At 36.3% G+C, this 21,542-nt stretch overlaps 1 protein-coding gene across 8 annotated transcripts in view; it reads right to left on the bottom strand.

Moving 5' to 3' along the window:
• The window catches only part of RAD51B (RAD51 paralog B), a 641,285-nt gene that overhangs the window by 595,197 nt on the left and 24,546 nt on the right, over window positions 1–21,542 (bottom strand). For 4 of the 8 annotated variants that reach the window (XR_006218941.1, XR_006218942.1, XR_006218943.1 and 1 more), the window contains exons 5-8: window positions 15,876–16,012; window positions 6,120–6,239; window positions 4,883–5,066; window positions 3,045–3,197 (exon numbers count right to left, since the gene is read on the bottom strand). Coding sequence is in view for 3 of the 8 variants with exons in the window: in XM_042989964.1 (XP_042845898.1) it covers window positions 3,102–3,197; window positions 4,883–5,066; window positions 6,120–6,239; window positions 15,876–16,012 (537 nt within the window). In the remaining 5 variants the exon portion in view is untranslated. Of the gene's footprint in view, window positions 1–2,799; window positions 3,198–4,882; window positions 5,067–6,119; window positions 6,240–15,875; window positions 16,013–21,542 lie in introns of those variants that run through there. The other 4 variants (XR_006218940.1, XM_042989965.1, XM_042989963.1 and 1 more) reach the window with 2 other exon arrangements.

Here is a 21,542-nt window from a genome sequence, read left to right as displayed (position 1 = left end):
TCTGTGTTTCCCTCTCTCTCTCTGCCCCTCCCCAATTCCTGCTCTGTCTCTCTCTCTCTCAAAATTAAATAAACATTAAATACACACACACACACACACACACACACACACACACACACACACACATAAAATCTATGAATGAAGGCAGTCTTATTTCTTCATTTCTAATCTGAATGCACTTAAATTCTTTTTCTTGCCATATTATAGTGGCTAGGATCTACAGTACATTGCTGATCAGAAATGGTACGAGTGGGCTATCTTCCTTTCTGACCGTGATGACCTGCCCACAAGAACATGGCCCTTGGCAAAGGACCTCCTGCACCCATCCCGGGAAGAGAAGAGGAAGCACAAGAAGAAACACCTGGTGCAGAGCACCAATTCCTACCTCATGGGTGTGAAGTGCCCAGGGTACTACAAAATCACCACCGCCTTTAGCCATGCACAAAGGGTGGTTTTGTGTGGGAGGTGCTCCACTGTCCTATGCCAGCCAACAGAAGGAAAAGCAAGACTTAACAGAAGGATGATCCTTCAGACAGAAGCAGCACTAAAAGCAACCTGAACCAACATGAGTGGGAAACAGTCCAATCAACAGATTTGGGATTTAAAAAAAAAGGAGTGGGCTTTCTTATCCTTGCTCCCAGTCTTAGGAAGATTGTACTTTACCATTAAGTGTAAGTTAAGTATGATGTTAGCTTAAGGCTTTTGTAGATACCCTTTATCAAGTTGGGAAAGTTCCCTTCAACTCCTGCTTTGCTGAGAATTTTCATCATGAATAGTTCTGATGAGTTTTGTTGACTGTTTTTGTTTCCTGCATCTACTGAGATGATCTTTTTTTAATACATTGATGTGATCAGTTTTATATTTTAATGTTGCAATTAAAATCTACCTTGCATTACTGAAATAAGCTCCACTTGGTCCCTTCTTATTTATTGCTGAATTTAATCTGTTAATATTTTGTTAAGGATTTGTGTGTTTATGTTTATAATGGACACTGGTGTATAGTTTTCTTGTACACTTTCTGGAAGATTTGTAGAATTGACATTTCTCCATTAAATGTTTGGTAGATATTACCAGTAACACCATTTGGACCTAGACTTTTCTCTGCGAGATATTTAACTACAAATTCAACTTTTTAAACAGATATAGGATTATTTTCATTATTTCTTCCTCAAAGTTTGCATCTTTCAAAGCATTTGTCCATTTCATCTCAGTTATCAAACTTAGTGGAATAAAGCTACTCATAACATTCTCTTATTATCATTTAATACCTATAGGATCTATAATGATTTACCTCTTTCATTCCTGATACTACTAATTTGTTTCTTTCTCTTTTAGTTTCAGTAAAGCTTTATCAATTTTATTGATCTTTTCAAGGTACTAGCTTTCTATTTCATTGATTTTTTTCTCTATTGTTTTTCTGTTTTCAGTTTCATTGATTTCTACCCTTATCTTTATTATTTCCTTCCTACTACTTATTTTGAATTTAATTTGTTCTTTTTCTATTTCTTAGAAGCTTAGATCATTGATTTGTAATCTTCTTTCTAGGATAAATTTCCCTATAGGTACTGATTTAACTGTATTTCACAAATTTGGTATGTTGTATTTTCCTTTTGATTTACTTCAAAACATGTTCTAAGTTTTCATGATTTGCTCTTTACACATGGGTTATTTAGAAGTGTTTTACTTAATTACCAAATATTTGGGGACTTTCCAGATATGTTTATATTAGCGATTTCTTTTTTTTTTTTTTTTAATGTTTATTTATTTATTTGGGGGAGGTGTGGAGAGAGAGTGAGAGAGAATCCCAAGCAGGCTCTGCACTATCAGTGCAAAGCCCAACTTGGTGCTCAATCTCATGAACTGTGAGATCATGACCTGAGTTGAAACCAAGAGATGGACATTCAACTGATGTAGCCACCCAGGCATCCCTGTATTAGCGATTTCTAATTTAATTCTTCTTGTGGGTCAAAACCATACCTCATACCATTTCAGTCTTTTAAATCTGTTGAGTTTTATTTTACGGCCCAGAATATAGTCTATCTTGGTGAATATCTCATGTGAACTTGAAAGAAATGCATTTTCTGCAGGCAGTGAGCGGAATGTTTTGTAAATGTCAATCAGATCAAGTTGGTTATGTTATTCAGGTCTTCTGTCCTGGATTTAATTGGCTAATATTTTGTCTATTCTATCAGTTACTGAGAAGATTGCAATCTTCATGCATACAGGAATGCTGGCATACAAACATACATACCTATACAAACATATACAATGTGACAATCAAAATTAAATACAGATTATAGTTTTAAGCTTTTCTCCACATATTAAAAGTACTGCATGTTCACCAAACAGAAATTTTAAAATTCAATATAGCACTCATCCCACCACCCAGGTTGGTTTTACTCTTTACTCTTATTTAAATGAAATGATATCTAGAGTGTCAAAGTACCAGGCATGGTCCTGGCTCTATTCACCATCTCAGACCCACAGCCAGAGGGCAGGCTGGAATGCTTGGCTTCCCGCCCACTCCTCGGAGGCCATCAGACATTCATAGTTCTACTAAACTGAAATAAAATCTTTTCTACTTCCAAGATTAAGAATTTTAAGAATTCTTTTTCTTCCTATAAGATGCCAGTATAACTAAGTATAGCTCCTATCTGATAAGACATTCTGCTAATATTATATCTTAAGACTCTTAGAAGTAACAAACAATATTAAATATAGGATCCAAATAAGGTTAAAAGCAAATATTAAAATTTAAGTGGAGTACCAATATATATAAAATTCAAGTCCAAAGAGAAAAGCAATAGCTGCAATTCATACATTCAAAAATATTTACTGAGTGCCTACTGTGTGTTAGGCATTGTTCCTGCTCCTAAGAATAAAGCACTGAACAAAGTAGACAGTTCCTAGGACCATTCTGTGGGGTGGAGGAGACACACACAGTCAACATAAATATATAACATCCTGGATGGTGAAAATTATAATGAAGAAACATAAAGCATAATAAAGGAAATGGGGAGGCAGGGAGTGTGGTTAATACTTACATGGTCAGGAAAGTCCTCATTAATAAGATGACAGGACAGAAGAAATCATACAGATATTTAGAGGAGAAATATTTCAGACTGAGGAATAACAAACACTTCTTGAGGAGGGAGTGTTTGCTGGAATGTTTGAGGAACTATAATGAGGCATACCGTCTGCAATTTTGAAAGGGATAATAAATTAGCAACATATTGTTTTAAGCTAGTTAGTTCTGTGTAGAGCCACCTATTCAAAGTACAGTACAAAAACTTAAAAGTTCATGATTTTTCATTTAAATGAGGAAATAAGGCTAGGAAAATCCTGACACTTCCTAAAGGAAATATTTTTCAAAATCCTTCTAAAACCAATACTAACTCATCACAAAAACCAATACCATCCTGTTTTACAGAAGTACATACCCTATTTATATATTTATCTCTATAGAGAAAAACAAAGGCAAAGACAGAGAGACATGGGAATGATAAGTACTTATTCTTTCAGAGGGTGCTATTAAAAACAAAAAAAAGTAGAGCCCTTTTCTCACTCAGGAAAATAAATTTCCTCAGAAAAGAATTGAAAACCATTAACCTACAATTACTATTTAAAAGCAAACAAATACAACTTTTAAAAAGTAAATTTTCATATTTTACATAAGATTAAGTCAAGCAACCAGCATGAATTAATAAAATAAGTACATATACTTAACTTTTCCATTCAATCAAGTAACTTTACAAAATATTTTTAAATTCCCTTGGCCAGGGAAAACATGGATTTGAATTTATCATTTTAACCTACTACAATAAAATTTAAAAGATGAGCGTCATCCAGGATAAACTTTACAGCTCTGGACTTTACCAGGAATTACATCATATAATCCAAAATATGAATTAGAAAGCCGTTAAGAAATGTAGACCTTTTTGTATGCCACATGTTCTCCTTTGATTTCTTGCCTGGGTTTATAAATCTCCAAGGCTGCGTGGTAGTTTACAGTCTTAGTACATATTACAAAGATCCAAGCTTTTAATTTTCCAAACACAAATCTAAAAATTCTAATAGCATAACCAAATTTTATATCAGTTTAAGGAATTTTCTTATTTTCTGTCAAGATGATGTCTGGCTAAAACTGAAAAGCCTGACAATACTAAATGCTGGTGGGGCTGCGGAACAAGCAGAACTCTCCCATGGGCTGCTAATGGGAAAGCCATCGGTACACACTTACATCTGGTGGCTTACCAACCACAAACCCTTGCAAAATGCCCACATCTTCAGATTTCCTCATCACAATTCCCACTGTGGAAAGTGGTGTCAACAGCCATCTCTCAAGGTTTCCTTACTGACACTTTCATTACTGTCACTCCCAACACCTCAAAACATCGTAGTCAACCTCTGGTAATTTGGAACCAACCAAATCCTACAGTGTACAAGACAGCACTGAACACAATAACATAATATCTCAAACTAAAATATTTCTAAAGCTGACAAATATGCCATAAAAGAAACTATAGAAATAAACATAAGCAATTCCATGTAATTCTAATAGTTAATATTTACCTCAGTGTGACAAAGTAATACAAAACATACACAGAGAGTCAACAATGAGGTGTAAGAAAAGGATTGACCTTGGGAACTTTTACAAACAACATTCAAATCTGCCCCAGACTCCAACTGTGAAAAAGATGAAGTAATCTCAACAGATGAACAAATTTAAGAAGATGCTGATATTTACTATAGTAATTAGTACTATTAACATGTCATCTGTTCTATATTTTCTTCTAATTATATTACTTGATATTGTAAGTCAGCAAATTTAACATAAAAGAAAAAAAAGGGAAAGAAAAAAAGAGAGAAAGAAAAAACTTACCGGGATTGAAAATTCCTCAGCCAAATACTTCAAGGTGGCAGCTTCTCTGGCCAAGAACTTATTTCTTTCTCTCATGTTGCCCTGAAGTTGTGCATCAAACTCCTTTCTTACCACGGAAGCAACAGAGTCAATAATTACAAGTTTAACTCTCTTTGAAATAATTTCTTCTTCCAAAGATTCAATTCTGTAAAAGTAGAATTTGTAAAACAGTGGATAAATTTAAAATATAATATAAAATAGGGTATTTCAAAGATTAACCAACTTAAAAACAACGACAACAAATTTTTCCTCCCTCATTTACACTAATGATCACAAGTATTCAATGATCATAACTTCATAACTTATTTCCAGCTCTTCTATACATATTACACTCTTTTGAAAATGGACCAAAATGTTTTCATCTAGTTTAATTCTCTGGTTCTCCTATGATACTGCTAATTTTAGGGTAAAACTGCTTGTCACAGCAAATCTCCAAAATGGCCCCCATTTATTCCCACCTTGTAATGACAGCCTTGTGCAGACCCCTCCCATATTTACCAGGATTGGTCTGTAAGACCAATAGCATATGACATAATGATGGCACGTCACTTCTGAGAGTAGGTTATAAAAGACTACAGCTGCCATTTTGGGCTCTCTTTCACTTGCCACTCTCTCAAATCACTTTCTCTGGGGGAAGCAAGTTGCCATGTTGTTAACAGTCCTATGGAGAGACCCACCTGGTGAGGAACAGAGGTCTATGGCCAACAGCCAGCAAGGAAGGGAGGCCTTCCAGAAACTATATGAGTAACCTTGGAATTATCCAAGATTCTCCAGCTCCAACTGAGCCCTGAGATAACCATAGCGCTGGCCAACAGCTTGACTACAACCTCTGGTGCAACCCTGAGCCAGAAACGCTCAGCTAAGCCACTCCCAGATATCTAACCCTCTGATACTAGGTGAGACAAGACACGTTTGCTCTTCTAAGTTGCTGAATTTGGGGGTAACCTTTCAATGAAACAAAAGTAATCAATATACTACTTAATTAACTAAATCTAAAACATTTCACTCATTTAATGTTTTCTTTTTAAAGAAACATTTCATCCAATAGGCTGTAGCAAATAAAGAACACTGAGATAATTTATTTCCCATAACCCTAATACATATGTAGAGACTTTTTTCACTCAGAAGCTGAAAGCATAAAAAACCAGAAATATATCTTCAAAGTATTACTAAACTACCAAAATCTAAAGCAGCAAACCTTTGTAGAACTTCATCGCAGCTGAGTTCCCGATAAAGATGAACCTTACTGCTTGTCAAAAGTAATTTTTCTTCAGTGTTAAAATATCTGGGAAAACGAGATTCTGCTATCTCAACCAGTCTGTGGGGAGGAAAAATAGCGCAAGTGAAAATAGTTAATGACATTCAAGGCCACAGTGCTGAACATCTAATGAATTTTACTTAGGAAATTCATAAGCCACAAGTAACACTGGAACAAAAATAGAGCAGGTATAAGCAAAATGCTTTAATATAGAATTTTAAAATGTAAGCCATCCCCAGGGCGCCTGGGTGGCTCAGTCAGTTAAACATCCGGCTTTGGCTCAGGTCATGATCTCACAGTTCATGGGTTCTAGCCCTGTATCAGGCTCTGTGCTGACAGCTCAAAGTCAGGAGCCTGCTTCAGATTCTGTGCATCCCTCTCTCTCTGCCCCTCCCCTGCTCACACTCTGTCTCTCTCCTTCTCTCTCAAAAATAAATAAACATTGGGGCGCCTGGGTGGCTCAGTCAGTTAAGCGTCCGACTTCGGCTCAGGTCACGATCTCGCGGTCCATGAGTTCGAACCCCGCGTCAGGTTCTGGGCTGATGGCTCAGAGCCTGGAGCCTGCTTCCGATTCCGTGTCTCCCTCTCTCTCTGCCCCTCCCCCATTCATGCTCTGTCTCTCTCTGTCCCAAAAATAAAATAAAACGTTAAAAAAAAAAAATTAAAAAAAATAAATAAATAAACTAACAATTTTTTTAATGTAAGCCATCCTTTATGAGCACTAAGAGAGGTTAGCAGCGAGAGCATTGTTTTTTAATAATTGATCACTTGACTAACAGCTATAAGACATGTTTAGTAAATAAGAAAAATGATTTCATCATCATGAATAAAAGAAATATACTTGAACAAATATATATTATCATTCTAACGATCAATTATCAGTTAGTCTCCATGTCTCAGAACAGAAAAATATACTTTCTCAATTAAAACTTAATACATACAAAATAAATCCCATCCAATAGCTCCTTGGTAAACAGGAAATTATTTTCTAAACAAATGGATGTTGTCCAATATTTCCTGAATAAACAAAACATGATTTTCTACCTATTGAATTCTGAACTCAAAGCTAGATCTGATGCATGAAGTAGGCCAAGTGCAGGAGAGTGACAAGGCAAAACAGATGTAAATATCATCAGTCATAGTGTGAGACGTGGAGTTCAGTACTAGAAATTTCAAGTGTTTCTGGCTAAAAATATAAAAATAAAAGTGTAAATCTTCTGAGTGTAACTGTCTCCTATTTTAAATGATACTTTATCAGTCTGGTACTTAACCACCCAAGGATATCTGAGAGGAAGGACTATAAACACAAAAATCACTTTATACTTTATGCTCCATTTAAAGACACAAAAGTACAAAGACAAGTGTTTTCACTTCTAGTTAATGAGTCCCAAGAAGAGGCTGAGAACTTTAAAGAGAGAAACAAAATAAGTTCCTCACATATATTATAATCAGAAATGAAAAAAGAAAAATCTAAAACAGAGAAATAAAAGAAAACTGGTCAAAAATATTTTTTAAAAGTGCATTTTGAACAATTTGAAAAGAAAAGCATCATTGGGTTGAATAGGAAGAGGAAAAATTACCTAACCAATAGATGTGTGAAGGGCAAGAACAAATGGAACAAATGAGCACTCAGGGGAAGTGCACAAGAGAGAGACAGGCGGGGTGGAATAAAGGAGGAAACAAGATAAGCAACAAAAGCGAGAAGAAATGAGATGACACTGGCAAAGGCAGGACAGGAAAATTTTTAAGGGTTTGGGGAAAATGTGTAAACTTCTTGATTAGGGTAACTATTTGCTGAATTCAGAGCTGGTCAGAGAAGTCAACTAAAAGCTCTGACACTTGGAAGCCCCTGATTTTTAATAGGATAGCTATGGCAACGTCTGCCAGAAACATGGAAGTTTTCCAAAACTGGATGTCCAGTGGATTAAGTACTGAGTACTTCTCTCAGTCAATGAGAGAACAACTGAACAGCTGACAGACAAATAATTTTCTGGCTTCAACCCTAGGCTGAATTTCAACTGGCGGCTTGAGTGTTAAAAGGCTCTGGAAGTCATTACTGCTCTCTCCTTCCATTAAGGCCCCTCAGAAGGAAGATGGTCAATGTATGGACACAAACTGACTTTACTCAGTTACCGTGCTAAATAACTGTACCAAATGGTTATTCACATACCAATATGCTATAATTTTATACGATCAGTTTCTCCAAGTGTTTTTAATTTTAGAAAAGTTCTCTAAAAAATATATAAATCAAAACCTAAATACAAATGTAGTATCTATATGCCTCAGACTAATCATAGTGATCTCTTGTGACACTCTTCATCACAAAGATCTTTTCTGGTTAGAGTAACAGAAAAGATCCTATCTTTTGCTCCCAGACATTAATTACATAAAGTTTGAAACTAATGCCATCTAGTGGACCTCTATTTTACCAAAAGTATTCCTTTCAAGTATGTACTTAAGATTCATTCATTTGACACGTATTTATTGAGCATCTACTATATGCCAGGCACCATTCTAGATGCTAAGGATGTGACAGTGAACAAAAAAACAAATAAACAAAACACAACTTCCCTCATGGAACCTACAGTCCACTGAGAGAGACAAACAAATTAAATATATATTATACATCAGGAATAAGTGCTCTAAACAAAATGAACCAGGATGAGGAAACAGATTGTTACCTATGGAAGCAAGTGCTATTTTATGTAAAGCGGCCTGGGAAAGCCTCTTTAATAAGGTGAATTTGAGCAACGGTTTAAGGGAAATGAACCATTGGATATCCAGTGAAGCAGTGCATAGGAAAAGAGAATTATATATAACAAGTGCAAAAACCCATATGTAAGTAGATGCCTAAGGTTACTGAGGAATAACAAGGAGGCTAATGTAGTTGAAACACAGGAAACAAGAGGGAGAATAAAAGGAAATAAGGTCAGAGGAAATAAGACAGGGGCCAAGATCACACAAGATCCTTAGGTCTGTGGTATTTTGTTTAGATATTTAATAAAATAGCAAACCTAGAAGTAGAACTGACATGATCTGACTTCTTTTTGCTTTAAAGAGTCACTCTACCAAATGGAAAAGAGGCTGTACACAGTGAAAGCAAGACCAGCTAGTACTGTAGTCCAAATAAGAGATGATGGTGACTTGACCTGGAGAATAGCTCAGCTAATTAGAAGTAAGTGAACTCAAGGTGTAGTTCAAAAAAGGAGCTGGGGACACCTGGGTGGCTCAGTTGGTTGAGCGTCTGACTTCAGCTCAGGTCATGTTCTCACAGTTCGTGGGTTCGAGCCCGGCATCGAGCTCTGTGCTGACAGCTCAGAGCCTGGAGCCTGCTTCAAATTCTGTATCTCCCTCTCTCTCCGTCCCTCCCCTGCTTGCACTCTGTCTCTCAAAAATGAATAAACATTAAAAAAAAAATAGGAGCTGAAGGGAATTCTTGGCTAATTGGATGAGCATCTGGAGGAATGGAATTACCATTCATTGAAGTGGAGAAGACTGGATTCGTTCCAGGTTTTTGTTATTAGTTCCCCCTGTTACTTCACAGCTCTTGTATAAAAGCAAAGTTAAAAGCTTTACATTAGTGACCACATGCCAACTTGAAACAAAACACATGCTTAATGTAAAAAAAAAAAAAGTTTTCCAAAGTTCTAGTTGAAATATAACATTATAAATGTGCTGAAATATAAGTTTATGGTTTCTCAAAGCTTCTCATACATGCGTAATATTTTCCTGTTCATTTATTCAGTATGTATTTGTTCAGCACTGTGATACAAATATAAGAATGTGAATCTATTAGTCCCTTACAGATTCCAGAAAATTCCAAAGCTTTATTTTAATACTAAGTACTTATTTCTAATTTCATTTTCTAACATAGAGCCTCTTCAAGATCTCCCTCCTTACTAATTCACCTGGATTCACAAATGATAAGGCACCTGAAATTAGACTAAGGAAAACCTACCCAGTCTCATGAAATCATCTCAAAAAATGGGAAGAGGGAACTGATCTCCCCTATTGTTTGCCCCCTAGGTCAAAGATCCTGGATTCATGCCAACAAGCAAAAGAAAATGGTCCTAAGACCACACCGATAATTGCCTTCATACTGAGTTAAAGTCATGGCTGGCCACTACCACTACATGCCTCCCTCCTGATACACTGAAATTCAGAAGGAGTGACACTCTAAATAGTCTAGTAGGAATTGGAGGGCATTGGCTGTGGGGTGCTTGGCGCCTTGAGAGGTGCCATGCAGCTCTTCAGGTCTAAGCTTGGCCACTGCTCCCACACAGTACCAATGCAACACACACCTCTCCTTTGTACAGTTAGTGTTAATAGTTACAATTTCACATGTTTGTGATTATTTCATTAATGTCTTCCTCCCCTGTTGAACCAAATATTTCTTCCTAGTTTTCAAAGCTTTTATGATTTCATGACAACTCAGGACTACCTCCTGAGTTTTTACCTCCTAAATTTCCAATCCTGTATTCCACCTCCCCAGGTCCACACCTTCCAGAGTCCTGGGCCCCAACTCTTGTTTCAATCCCTCAGTTTTCCTGATACACAAATCCATTTGTATTTCTAAGACCCAGTTTTATCTTCCTTTATCCATTTTATTTCTCCCAGAATTGTATTTTGAAAACCTCTATTACTATTTACCATCCATATCACCCTCTGTTTTTATTCTTAACTTTTGGTTTCATCTTTTCCTAATTATCTCCAATAAGGATAATACAGTATTCACTCGATTCACATATACTAGAATTCTCATGGTTGCCAAAATTTCTGTACAGTTCACTAGATTAACCTACTTATCTATATTCTCAAAGTATATATAAGCAGAGCATGTCTAAGACTATATCAGCTCTTAAGCATAAGTCCAACAAATAAAAAGACTTTTCTGAATCAGTCAGAAAGGGGGACCCAGAACTCTGCCTGCTTAACATTCTCCTCCCCTCAAGGCAGTCCCCAAATACCTGAGGGTTTAGTACTAGACTCTACTATTATATAATTATTAATCAGTCTGGAGATATAATTTCAGTCTATGGTAAACAAATATGCTTAACACACTATTTTAGATTATCTTCTCAAAGACATGTAAAAATAAGCTAGTGTATTGCTTTAAAAAATAGAACTAATCTTTCCAAAGTGCTTTTAAGTACATTACCTGCAAGGTTTTCTCTTTTTGTTTTTAAATGCATTTTAAACTTAAGTATTTTTTATTCACCCCTCTTTGTTTTCTCCCTCCTTCTTGGTAAAAAGTCTATCTAGCAATTTATTAACCAAAATTATTTTCCACTTTTTACCACTCATCCTAAATTTTCTGTATGTAAATCCTTTTTTTTTTTGAAAGAGACAGACAGAGAGTGTATGTGTGAGCAGGAGAGGGGGTAGACGGGCTCAACTGAGCCCAACACAGGGCTCAATTTCCACAACCATGAGATATGACCTGAGCCTAAATCAAGAGTCGGAAGCTTAACTGACTGAGCCACCCAGGTGTCCCCAGACAGCTTGCTTATAAGCACAAAATGAAGACACTGCTACATGCAGAGACATACAGAAAACTAAAACATATTCCTTTTTGGGTCTCTTATTTTCACGCTTTTACTTCTTCTCTAAGTCCAGAAACTATCCCATGATGGCAGACACTATTAATTACCTATCAATATCCATTTCCACTTCTTCCTTGCTATGAGAACCCAATTTTATTCAGGCAGCAATGTTAACCAGACCGGGAAACTCAACACGCTTATTATGTATGTCAATCTTTTTCCCCTCATTCCCCACCCTCCCTTGCCTATAGGGGTGGCCCGGTGCGAAATGTGCAGGATGATTCTGGAGGATGAAAAGGAAATCAGCAGAGGGGAAGGGGCAGCTGTTCTGGGAAAAAACACATTTTCCTGATAAAACATATAGCTAGCCCTTTCCCTTCCCACTGCCTGTATGGGATGCCTAAAAACATATAAGCCCTACGTCTCTCTGTCATCACTGCGCAACAGAACCAGCGCCTGCAACCACCTACTCACTGTTGGCTGGGTATTTGGTTACTTGCAGCAGAAAGCTTTCCTAACTGATTAACTAACTCTCCCCAATAAATCCAAATAGGGGTCAAGCAGTCCTATAACAGCACAAATGAAGTGTGCCCAGACAGTACAGAGCCAGCTCTATCCTCTGACCTGCCATGACAAACTCCAGAAGGCAGTATGTTAAAAGAGGACTGGTACTTTTGATTCCACCTGAACCTATCACCACACCTCAGAAGGCAATCCAGGTGGCAGCCAGGTGACCACACTCTTCAGGCCTTGTGGAGAATAGACTAGAAAAGTAAAAAACATAAATTTCAACCCCTATCCTCAAATGGCCTTCATAAAGGCTCCTTTACAATTACAAAACATAAGTCCAATAAAGGGACTAAAATTTTACCTCATTGCCAGCTTGCCTTTGGCTTGTTAGTTGAAGGTTAGTCACTGACATTTTAAAAAATACCTTTCCTTTGGACAACCTGAGTTAACCAATGTCTTTCTTTACCAGTGTTAGCATCAAATACATTTCAGTGTTCAGATTTCCAGTGGCCCCATGTGTGTGTATGTTTCTTTTTGTTTTGTTTTGTTTTGTTTACCATTTATTTGCTTAAGATTCAAATAACTTCATCACATTACAACTGACCAATACATCTTTTATCCTCAGCTTAATTGAGATATAACTGGCATATAATATTGTTTGTGTAAGTTTAAGGTGTACAATATGACAAGAGTAATATATCTTGCAAATCTCTTTTAATCCAAAGAATGCTCCTCTAACTTTTTTTTTTAATCTTAACAATTAAAAAACGAGGTTGTTTGTTCTGTCATTTCCCACAGTTTGCATTTTGCTGACTACATTCCTCCGGTGTTGATTTAACACGTTCCTCTCTTCTCTGTATATGTTGCAAACTGGTAGCTGGATCTGAAAGTTTGATCACATTCAGGCTTGACTATTCTTCCAACAGGAGGAATAACTAGTTTTCTTTTGTGATGCTAGTAGCCTTTTATGTTTATGAACTGTTTTCACTCACAACACTTCTGACACCAAATGTTTAGGTTTTCCATACCAAACAATTCTTCAATTCCCTGTGGACACCAAGTGGGTGTCTGACACTTAATTACCAGGAGTTAGCTCAGACCTCACAGTTTAAGGGCTCAGACCCACAAGACTGCCCTCTCCCAACTTGAGAGACTAATCGCAAGTCCCAGGCCTCTGGTACTTCTGACCAACTGAGCAACTACAAATCAGGAGTTCTGACACCCCTCCTCCTCAACTTCGATGATTTGCTAGAATGGCACACAGAATTCAAGAAGGAACTTTACTTACTATTACCAAGTTATCACAAAGAATGAAAGACACAACTCATGAAAAGACTGGGGAGGACCACATGGCACACCACCCTCCCAGCACGTTGATGTGTTCACCAACCCAGAAGCTCTCCAAACTCTACCATTTAGAGATTTCTGTAGAGATCCCATTACATAGGCAGTGTTGATTAAAGCATTGGCCATAGGCAATTAATCAGTTACCAGCCTCTTTCTCTTCCTCAGAGTTTGGGGGGATGGGTGGGGCTGAAAGCTCCAACACTATAATTACATGATTGGCAACCAGCTCCCATGTGAAACTATACAGATGCCCACCAAGAGTCACTTCATTAGCATAAACTCAGGTTTTCCAAAGGTTTTAGAAGGTCTTTGGCCAAGAACCAGGACAAAGATATGGATTTCTTATTATACCACAATATTCAATGCCTAGAACCATTAAATTGTTGGGGTGTGTAATTTGGTGACATTCTATCATTCCTTCTTCATTTATTACTGGAATACTCCTATAAAAAGTCCTATTTGGGGGTGCCTGGGTGGTTCAGTTGGTTGAGCATCTGACTTGGGCTTAGGTCATGATCCCATGGTTCATGAGTTTGAGTCCCACATTGGGGTCTCTGCTGTCAGCACAGAGCCCTCTTCAGATCCTCCGTCCCCCTCTCTCTCTGCCACTCTCCCATGCACATGCGCTTGCTCTCTCTCTCAAAAACAAACATACATTTTAAAAAAGACCTATTTGCTACTCAGCAATACAGTTCATAAATCAGAAAAAGAACAGATGTTTGATTGATTTCCTTTTTTAAAACTCATTTCAAAATAATGATTTGCTTCTCCAGAATTCTCCAACACTGATCTATTAGTTGTTTTTCATTTCATAATATTATAAACTCATGAATTTAAACATATTTCATGGGTTTTAATCTACTGTCATCATTATTCTTATTGGTGGTCAATTTGTCTCATCTTTAGCCAGCAGGAGCCTCTTCAGGTTGATTCCTGAGTCCTTCTGACACTCCCCTAAGTAGTCTTTGATGGCTCTCTTGTTACCTGATATGAGGTTTCAGACTCAACTTAAAAGTTTCCTAAGCCAGTGCTAGTATCAGCCATTTCCCCCAAGGAACCCTCAATCCTTTTAGTAGGCAAAGGTGTCTGGATTCCACAATATGAGAGTAATACCTGTCAGTTCATTCATTTATCAAACATTTTGTGAGCAGTTAATATGTGTCAGTCACTAGATTTGGCTTTGAAGATACAAAGATATAACACAAGCTCATAGAACTGACAAATGAGTGGCATATACTTCGAATAGATAACCAAGAGATGTAGAAGACAGCAAATAAGCTCCAGGAAAAATAATCCACTTAGAACTTATCTGGCCAGGGAATACACTTCTCTCTAACTAGTATCCCTAGAAGTAAGAGAGAGATGTGATTCATAATGACATAATTACACATAATGACACAGTTACAGAAAGACTCAAAGAACTATACCTTGACTAAAAGAACAGAACTGAATCAGTCTCCAGACCTGTAAGTACTCCTGCTCATGAATGTCAGTCAGAGCAGGGTCAGAGGGAGACCAGACTTATTTTCAAGTGTACAGAATTACACAAATAACCAAATGCTCTCATAGAATGTTAAAGGTCCTTGCCAAAGTAAGGAAATCTTTTCTTTCCAAGCATAAATACACTATCAGTGTGTTTTTTATATCTAATACAATACTATTACAAAGATTAAAGTGAAATACTTCTCAATCAAAAAATATTTTGAGGGGTGCCTGGGTGGCTCAGTCAGTTAAGTGTCTGACTCTTGATTTCAGCTCAGGTCATGATCTTGTGGTTCGTGGGTTTGAGTCCCACATTGGGTTCCATGCCAAGGGTGGAATAGCCTGCTTGGGATTTTCTGTCTCCCTCTCTCTCTGCCCCTCCCCTGCTCGCTCTCTCTCTCTCAAAATAAATAAACATTATAAAATATTTTTTTTTGAAATTTCCAACTTTTCCATTCACTAACTTCCAACTAGAATTAGTAACAAAGCAGCTCACCTTTTGTCTTTTTTATGAATTTTCCCTCTTCCCCCTTTCCACTTACATCCCTCCCTGTTTCTTAAACTTCTTTCTTCCTGACTTTCTGCAAAACACAGCTTATCCAGGAACCCCACTTAAACCAATGACAAAGGGATAGAAAAGACAAAAAGAAACTGCTTCCTGGGTTAATTTTAAGAGGAAAATTCATTTAAGACTGTATCTAGCATTTTGAGTTCTCACAGAGAAAAGGTAAATGTTAACCTGTTGGAAAATGTTAGGTGCTATAAATAAATTACAAAATTAAGCATTATAATGGAAAATAATAAAATCTCCCACCTTTCAGCACTAAATGCTGACTCTGTGTCGATGTATACAACACCTCCTTCTAATCCTCCCATGTTGGTGGGTAATGTGGCCAAAATGCTCATCATCATACAAAACTGAGTTTTTCCACAACCTGGTGGGCCTGTAATCTAAAAAAAAAAAAAAAAAAAAAAAAAAGTTCTTTGAATAAACATCACAAGCTAGTCAAAGCAAAATTCTTTTAAGAACTTGCCATATGCACAGCCCCACTAACCTGGGTTCTCATAAAGAACATTTTAATACATCTATTGTATGTAAGGAATTAACTTCTCCTCTGTGTATCTGGATTGGTACTAGTTATGTACTATCCTTGGGAAAAATGAGAAAACAGTCACTTCAAATCATGTTCTATGTTCTGTAACTCAGATGAAAAACTTTGGTTGAGAGACGCTGGAGGGTACATTTATACATTCAGAACCAAGAGTTCTATATCTTTTCCTCATTAAGACATTTATGGAAGGAAATTGAAAATATTTAAGAGGCTTTAATATTTGGTTTAGCATTCCTCATGAATTAGCCTTTTAGAACAATTTTGTACTAGTCCCCTAAAAAGCTACTTTGATCTTTATTCTGCAGAGTAAAGAAGTTAGGAGTAGAGTGCTGATGTATACAATTTATTTTCAAATGCTTTAGCATAAAAAAAAGGCATGCACGCACACACGTGTGTGTGTGTGTGTGTGTGTGTGCGTGTGCATACAAAGGGAGATAAAACAAATGTAACAAAATTCAACAATTGTTGAACCTAGGTGACTCATACTTGGAAGTGTGTGTTTTGAAATTTTACTTTGTGGAAAGTTTTCTGCAATTATAAAATGTGAAATCAGGAGAATAGAGATGGAAAAAAAAGAGGAAAATTCATATACATGCATATTCAAGTCAACTAGAAGTAGTTAACAAAAATTAATTTGAAAATGTTAAAAATATCCCCTTTAAACATACACTATTTGTCACGTTGGCTATGGCATACAAACTTTAAGAACCAAAACACTATCCCTTTTGTGAAAATAACACTGTTTTTAACACAATCTTTCACAAAGGAAGGGAAAAGAACAGGAGAGGAGGAGAGAAAACAATCTCAGGGAGACAGGAAAAAGTCTAAGCTAAGACTAAGACAGACTACAAATATGAATAAACTGTCCCAGATACATCATGAAGTAGGAAGAAGTAAGAAGGGATGACCCATGAGTCTACACCATTTGTGCCAGTGGTTCTCAAATTTAAGTGAGCATTGGAATAGCATAAGCCTACCAAGCTTATTAACAGGAATCTCTGGTTCAGTAGGTCTGGGATGTGGCCTGGGAATTTACACTTCTAATAAATTCCCAAGTGTTGCGTATGCTGTTATACACTTTTGAGAACTACTGTTTTAAAATTTAGACTAGGGGATCCTGGGTGGCCCAGCCGGTTGAGCGTCCAACTCTTGATTTCAACTCAGGTCATGATCTTGTGGTCGGTGGGATGGAGCCCTGCGTCAGGCTCCATGTGGATTGTGCGGAGCCTGCTTGGCATTCTCTCTCCCTCCCTCTCTGCCCCTCCCCTGCTCATGTTCTCTGTCTCTCTCAAGAAGAAAATAAACATTTTTTAAAAAATAAAAATAAAAATAGTTACATACCTTATTTCTTAGTTATACAAATCTTTTCATTCTCATAAAAACTTAACACTTTTAGTGACGCAATTATAATAATGAAAATAACAAATGGAATTATATTATTCTTTAATTATTTTGTAATTCAGTGCTTGAAATGTCAAGTCCTAAGTTCCACTCATTTCAGTACTTCAATGCCATGGCTGTATAGTTGAGAAAGGAACAATTGCAAACATGCAAGGGCTAAAATTTTTAAAATACATTACTTGTTGTACTTGCTATTTTCATTTTTCAGTAACTTCCATCAAATAGCAAAAATTTTTATAGAACTTTGGCTAATAACCTTTTGGGATGAGCACTGGGTGTTGTATGGAAACCAATTTGACAGTAAATTTCATATATTAAAAAATAAAAAATAAAAAAATAAAAAAATAAAAAAATAAAATAAAAAGAAAAAAAAAGAACTTTGGCTAATAAATTTCCGTCTTTCCTCATGTCAATCAATTGTTCTTACAACAGAATCAAAAGATACTACATTTTGAGATTTTTAACAATTGGTTCAAAAATAAAAACTCTTTATTTGGAAGATTTTTCAACAGTATAGAAAATACTGTTAAAATTTTTTAAGTGTGCAGATAACCAAGTTTTCATAAGACACACATATCTTTTTTTTTTTCAACGTTTTTTTTTTTATTTATTTATTTTTGGGACAGAGAGAGACAGACAGAGCATGAATGGGGGACGGGCAGAGAGGGAGACACAGAATCGGAAACAGGCTCCAGGCTCCGAGCCATCAGCCCAGAGCCTGACGCGGGGCTCGAACTCACAGACCCCGAGATCGTGACCTGGCTGAAGTCGGACACTTAACCGACTGCGCCACCCAGGCGCCCCAAGACACACATATCTTTGACAACAAAAATAACATCATAAAAGAAATATTTCTAAGCAATGATTTTAAAAACACTCTGCATTTTAATCTGCCTTCAAAAAGGCAATTACAGTAAAAGCTTGGATTGTGAGTAATTTGTTCTGCGAGTATTCTGCAAGACAAGCAAATATTTCTAAAAAACTTTAACTTAATAAATGAGCAATGTCTTGCAATACGAGTAGTATATGACGCCGAACATCACGTGATCATAACTGGGCCAATGGTTCTTGAAATTCACTTTGATATTCAGGTGCTTTGGATTAAAAGCATGTTCCCGGAACAAACTATGCTTGCAAACCAAAGTTTTCCTTGTATTTTCTTACTCATTGTTAAAACATTACTTTTACTTTGAAGGGATGTTTTAAGAGTGTACCACTGGTTGGTTGGTTGATTTTTAATCTGCTATGAAGCATATTGCCTAGCCACTTGTCATTTCAAAAAGGTCAGAAAATTTGACATATCTTGTCTTTTTATTTTAAAAAATGCTTCACCCATCCTTAAATTCAACAACTCTTTTACACTCCTTGTTGTGAGATCACCAAAGAAGGCATTGTGATTCAAATGATTTTCATGGTCAGTCCCCATCTCATTACAGAGTGCTATAGAGATTCCACACTTAACCAGTCAGGTTTTTGTAAAAATCAACAACACTGATCATTGTTATCAACTTGAAGTTGAAGTTGAATAATCAACCTCTGTGTTGCTACAGATTGCCTAAGGATGATGCAACAGAAAAGTTTAAAGAATCTTACTTAGATACCATTTTTACTATTACTATGACTAGACTAGACTAATCTATCCATCAATCCATCCCTCCATCCATCCACTCATGAATCCATCTCAGATTTTGTTGGGTTTTTTTTATTATTTTCTTTTAAGATTTTAAGTCATCTCTACACCCAACATGGAGCTCAAATTTACAGTCCCAAGATCAAGAGTCACATGCTCCACCAACTGAGCCAGCCAGGCATCCCTCCATCGCAGGTATTTTCCATGCATTTTAAAGCGGGTCAGAGACATCAATATACTTTCCCCTAACAATTCAGGATATATATCATTAACATGAGTTTAACATGTATGATTCTTTTTTTCTTGTAAGGTAAATTTTACACACAGTAAAATGCATACTCTTAAGTTTACCATTTGATGAGTTCCAACAAATGTATACACATATGTAATCTAAACCCCTGAGTCAGAACATTAGCATTACCCCAGGCAATTCTCCCATAAACACTGTTTTATGTTCTAAGAAATCATTTATATTCAAGAAGTCATATAAACATTGTATGTTCAGGAGGTTTATTTGAGGGAATAGATCTTCTCTGATCCATCTTTAGTTTAATGGCACACACAAAAAATTTAGTTCTTCCTGTATTTCATTACTGAAACAAAATCTAGCTAGTATGATAATCTGGGTCATGGTAGAAACCTCTGTACTTACATAGCATCTTCCCACATTGAAAAATCTGTTTTAATCCTTAATGCTTCAAACCATCTCTAATGATTTCTATATTACTTCTGACAGTATTTGTTCACAAAAGGATCCATTTAAATTGTTGCCATATTGTTTCCTATGTTTTATTTCATTCATTTTACTAAAAGGAAGGACACTGTGTTCCTAATGTTATTAATAACGTATGACATTTGGTCTTTTACTATTAAGAAAACACAAAAGAGGCTTTTAAATGTCTATTATTAATTTTAGTGAAGTTTTTCTAGATATTGACTTAAGTATCATATGACTTTATTTTTTTTTTTTTATTTTAGAGAGAGAGAGAGGTTGGGGGAGAGGAAGAGAGAGAGAGAGAGAGAGAGAGAGAGAGAGAGAGAGAAAATCTTAAGCAGGCTCCACACTCAAGAGCGGAGCCCCACATAGGGCTCAATCCCAAGACCCTGGAATCATGACCTGAGCCAAAATCAAGAGTCAGATACTCAACCAACTGAGCCACCCAGGTGCCCCTGTATCACATGACTTTAAATGTCACTGAAAAACTTACAGAAGTTTGTCTTCCTATCCTGTGTGTTTCTTAATTATGATGGCTTCCTACTATCATTACTCAGTATTTCAAGGGACAAAATAACAGGTTTGTAATAATGAAAGTTTCATTATTAATGATAATGGATATAATTCCATATATCAAATTGTCTTCAGAATTTCAATTTTTTTTTTGATGTCTTCTCAGATGGAATTAGATTGTCACTAACTTTCACTTTATCAGTCATGGGATGATCATCAGCTCTGATTTGTCTATGCATGTGGTTCACTTTTAGCCCATTATAGTATGGTCTTCAATCTGTAGTTTCTTTGCAGGGTTCTTTTTATGTCATTTGTCTGTTTTGTGAGATTTGGCTTAGTTAAATCCAAAATCCACCTAACTAGGTATATGTAGAACTACAATTCATCCCAGTATGTTGAAAATAAAGCTACAGCAAAGTGTCCCTGTCAACCTTCTGTATCATTTCCTCATGGACTATACCTGACACATGACAGTGTGACAGACCAAGTAAGGATGCCACTATCAATCTATGTATTAAATACTAATGAAAGTTTATTTCATTCTTTAGGCTGAAATACCAATAAAAAGTCAAAAGTTTTTTCCCACAACCTAATGAACCATCTTACATATTCTGCTTTGGAAACTGCTAGTTTTAAAGAGCCCCAAACACTCTTCATGGACCTTTTAGCATTATCAAAGACAGCATGGATCAAGTTAATCGTCAGATAACAGAGGAAAGGTAACTTGTCAGCAAAAGTTGAATGTGGATCTAGACAATGAAAAATGGTTACTCTTCAGAGTGCTAACTAATGAAAGAATACAGCACTGCCTTTCTACACATACATCTACATGCCAGGTTTTAGATTATGTTCTAAGATTTAATGAGCTTAAACCCATTAAATGCTTTGTGATTTTTAGTGGAAAGGTAAAAAAGTCACCATTTTAATTAAAATGATATATATGAAAACATTCAGTTAACATATCAAGTCCCATGAAAATGTAAGGTATTCTCTTATTATTCCATTTTTAAAGAAAACATGTAAAAAAATCTGAAAAGTTAAACAAATATAACTGGCATTTTTTCAACTTCATTATTTTCAGGTACTATTCAGTATAGTCTTGGGAAAGGT

The sequence above is a fragment of the Panthera tigris genome, chromosome B3 (assembly GCF_018350195.1).
Source record: "Panthera tigris isolate Pti1 chromosome B3, P.tigris_Pti1_mat1.1, whole genome shotgun sequence".
NCBI lineage: Eukaryota > Metazoa > Chordata > Mammalia > Carnivora > Felidae > Panthera > Panthera tigris.
Note: the sequence above shows the minus strand (reverse complement) of the source record. Positions and strands in the feature narration are given on the sequence as shown.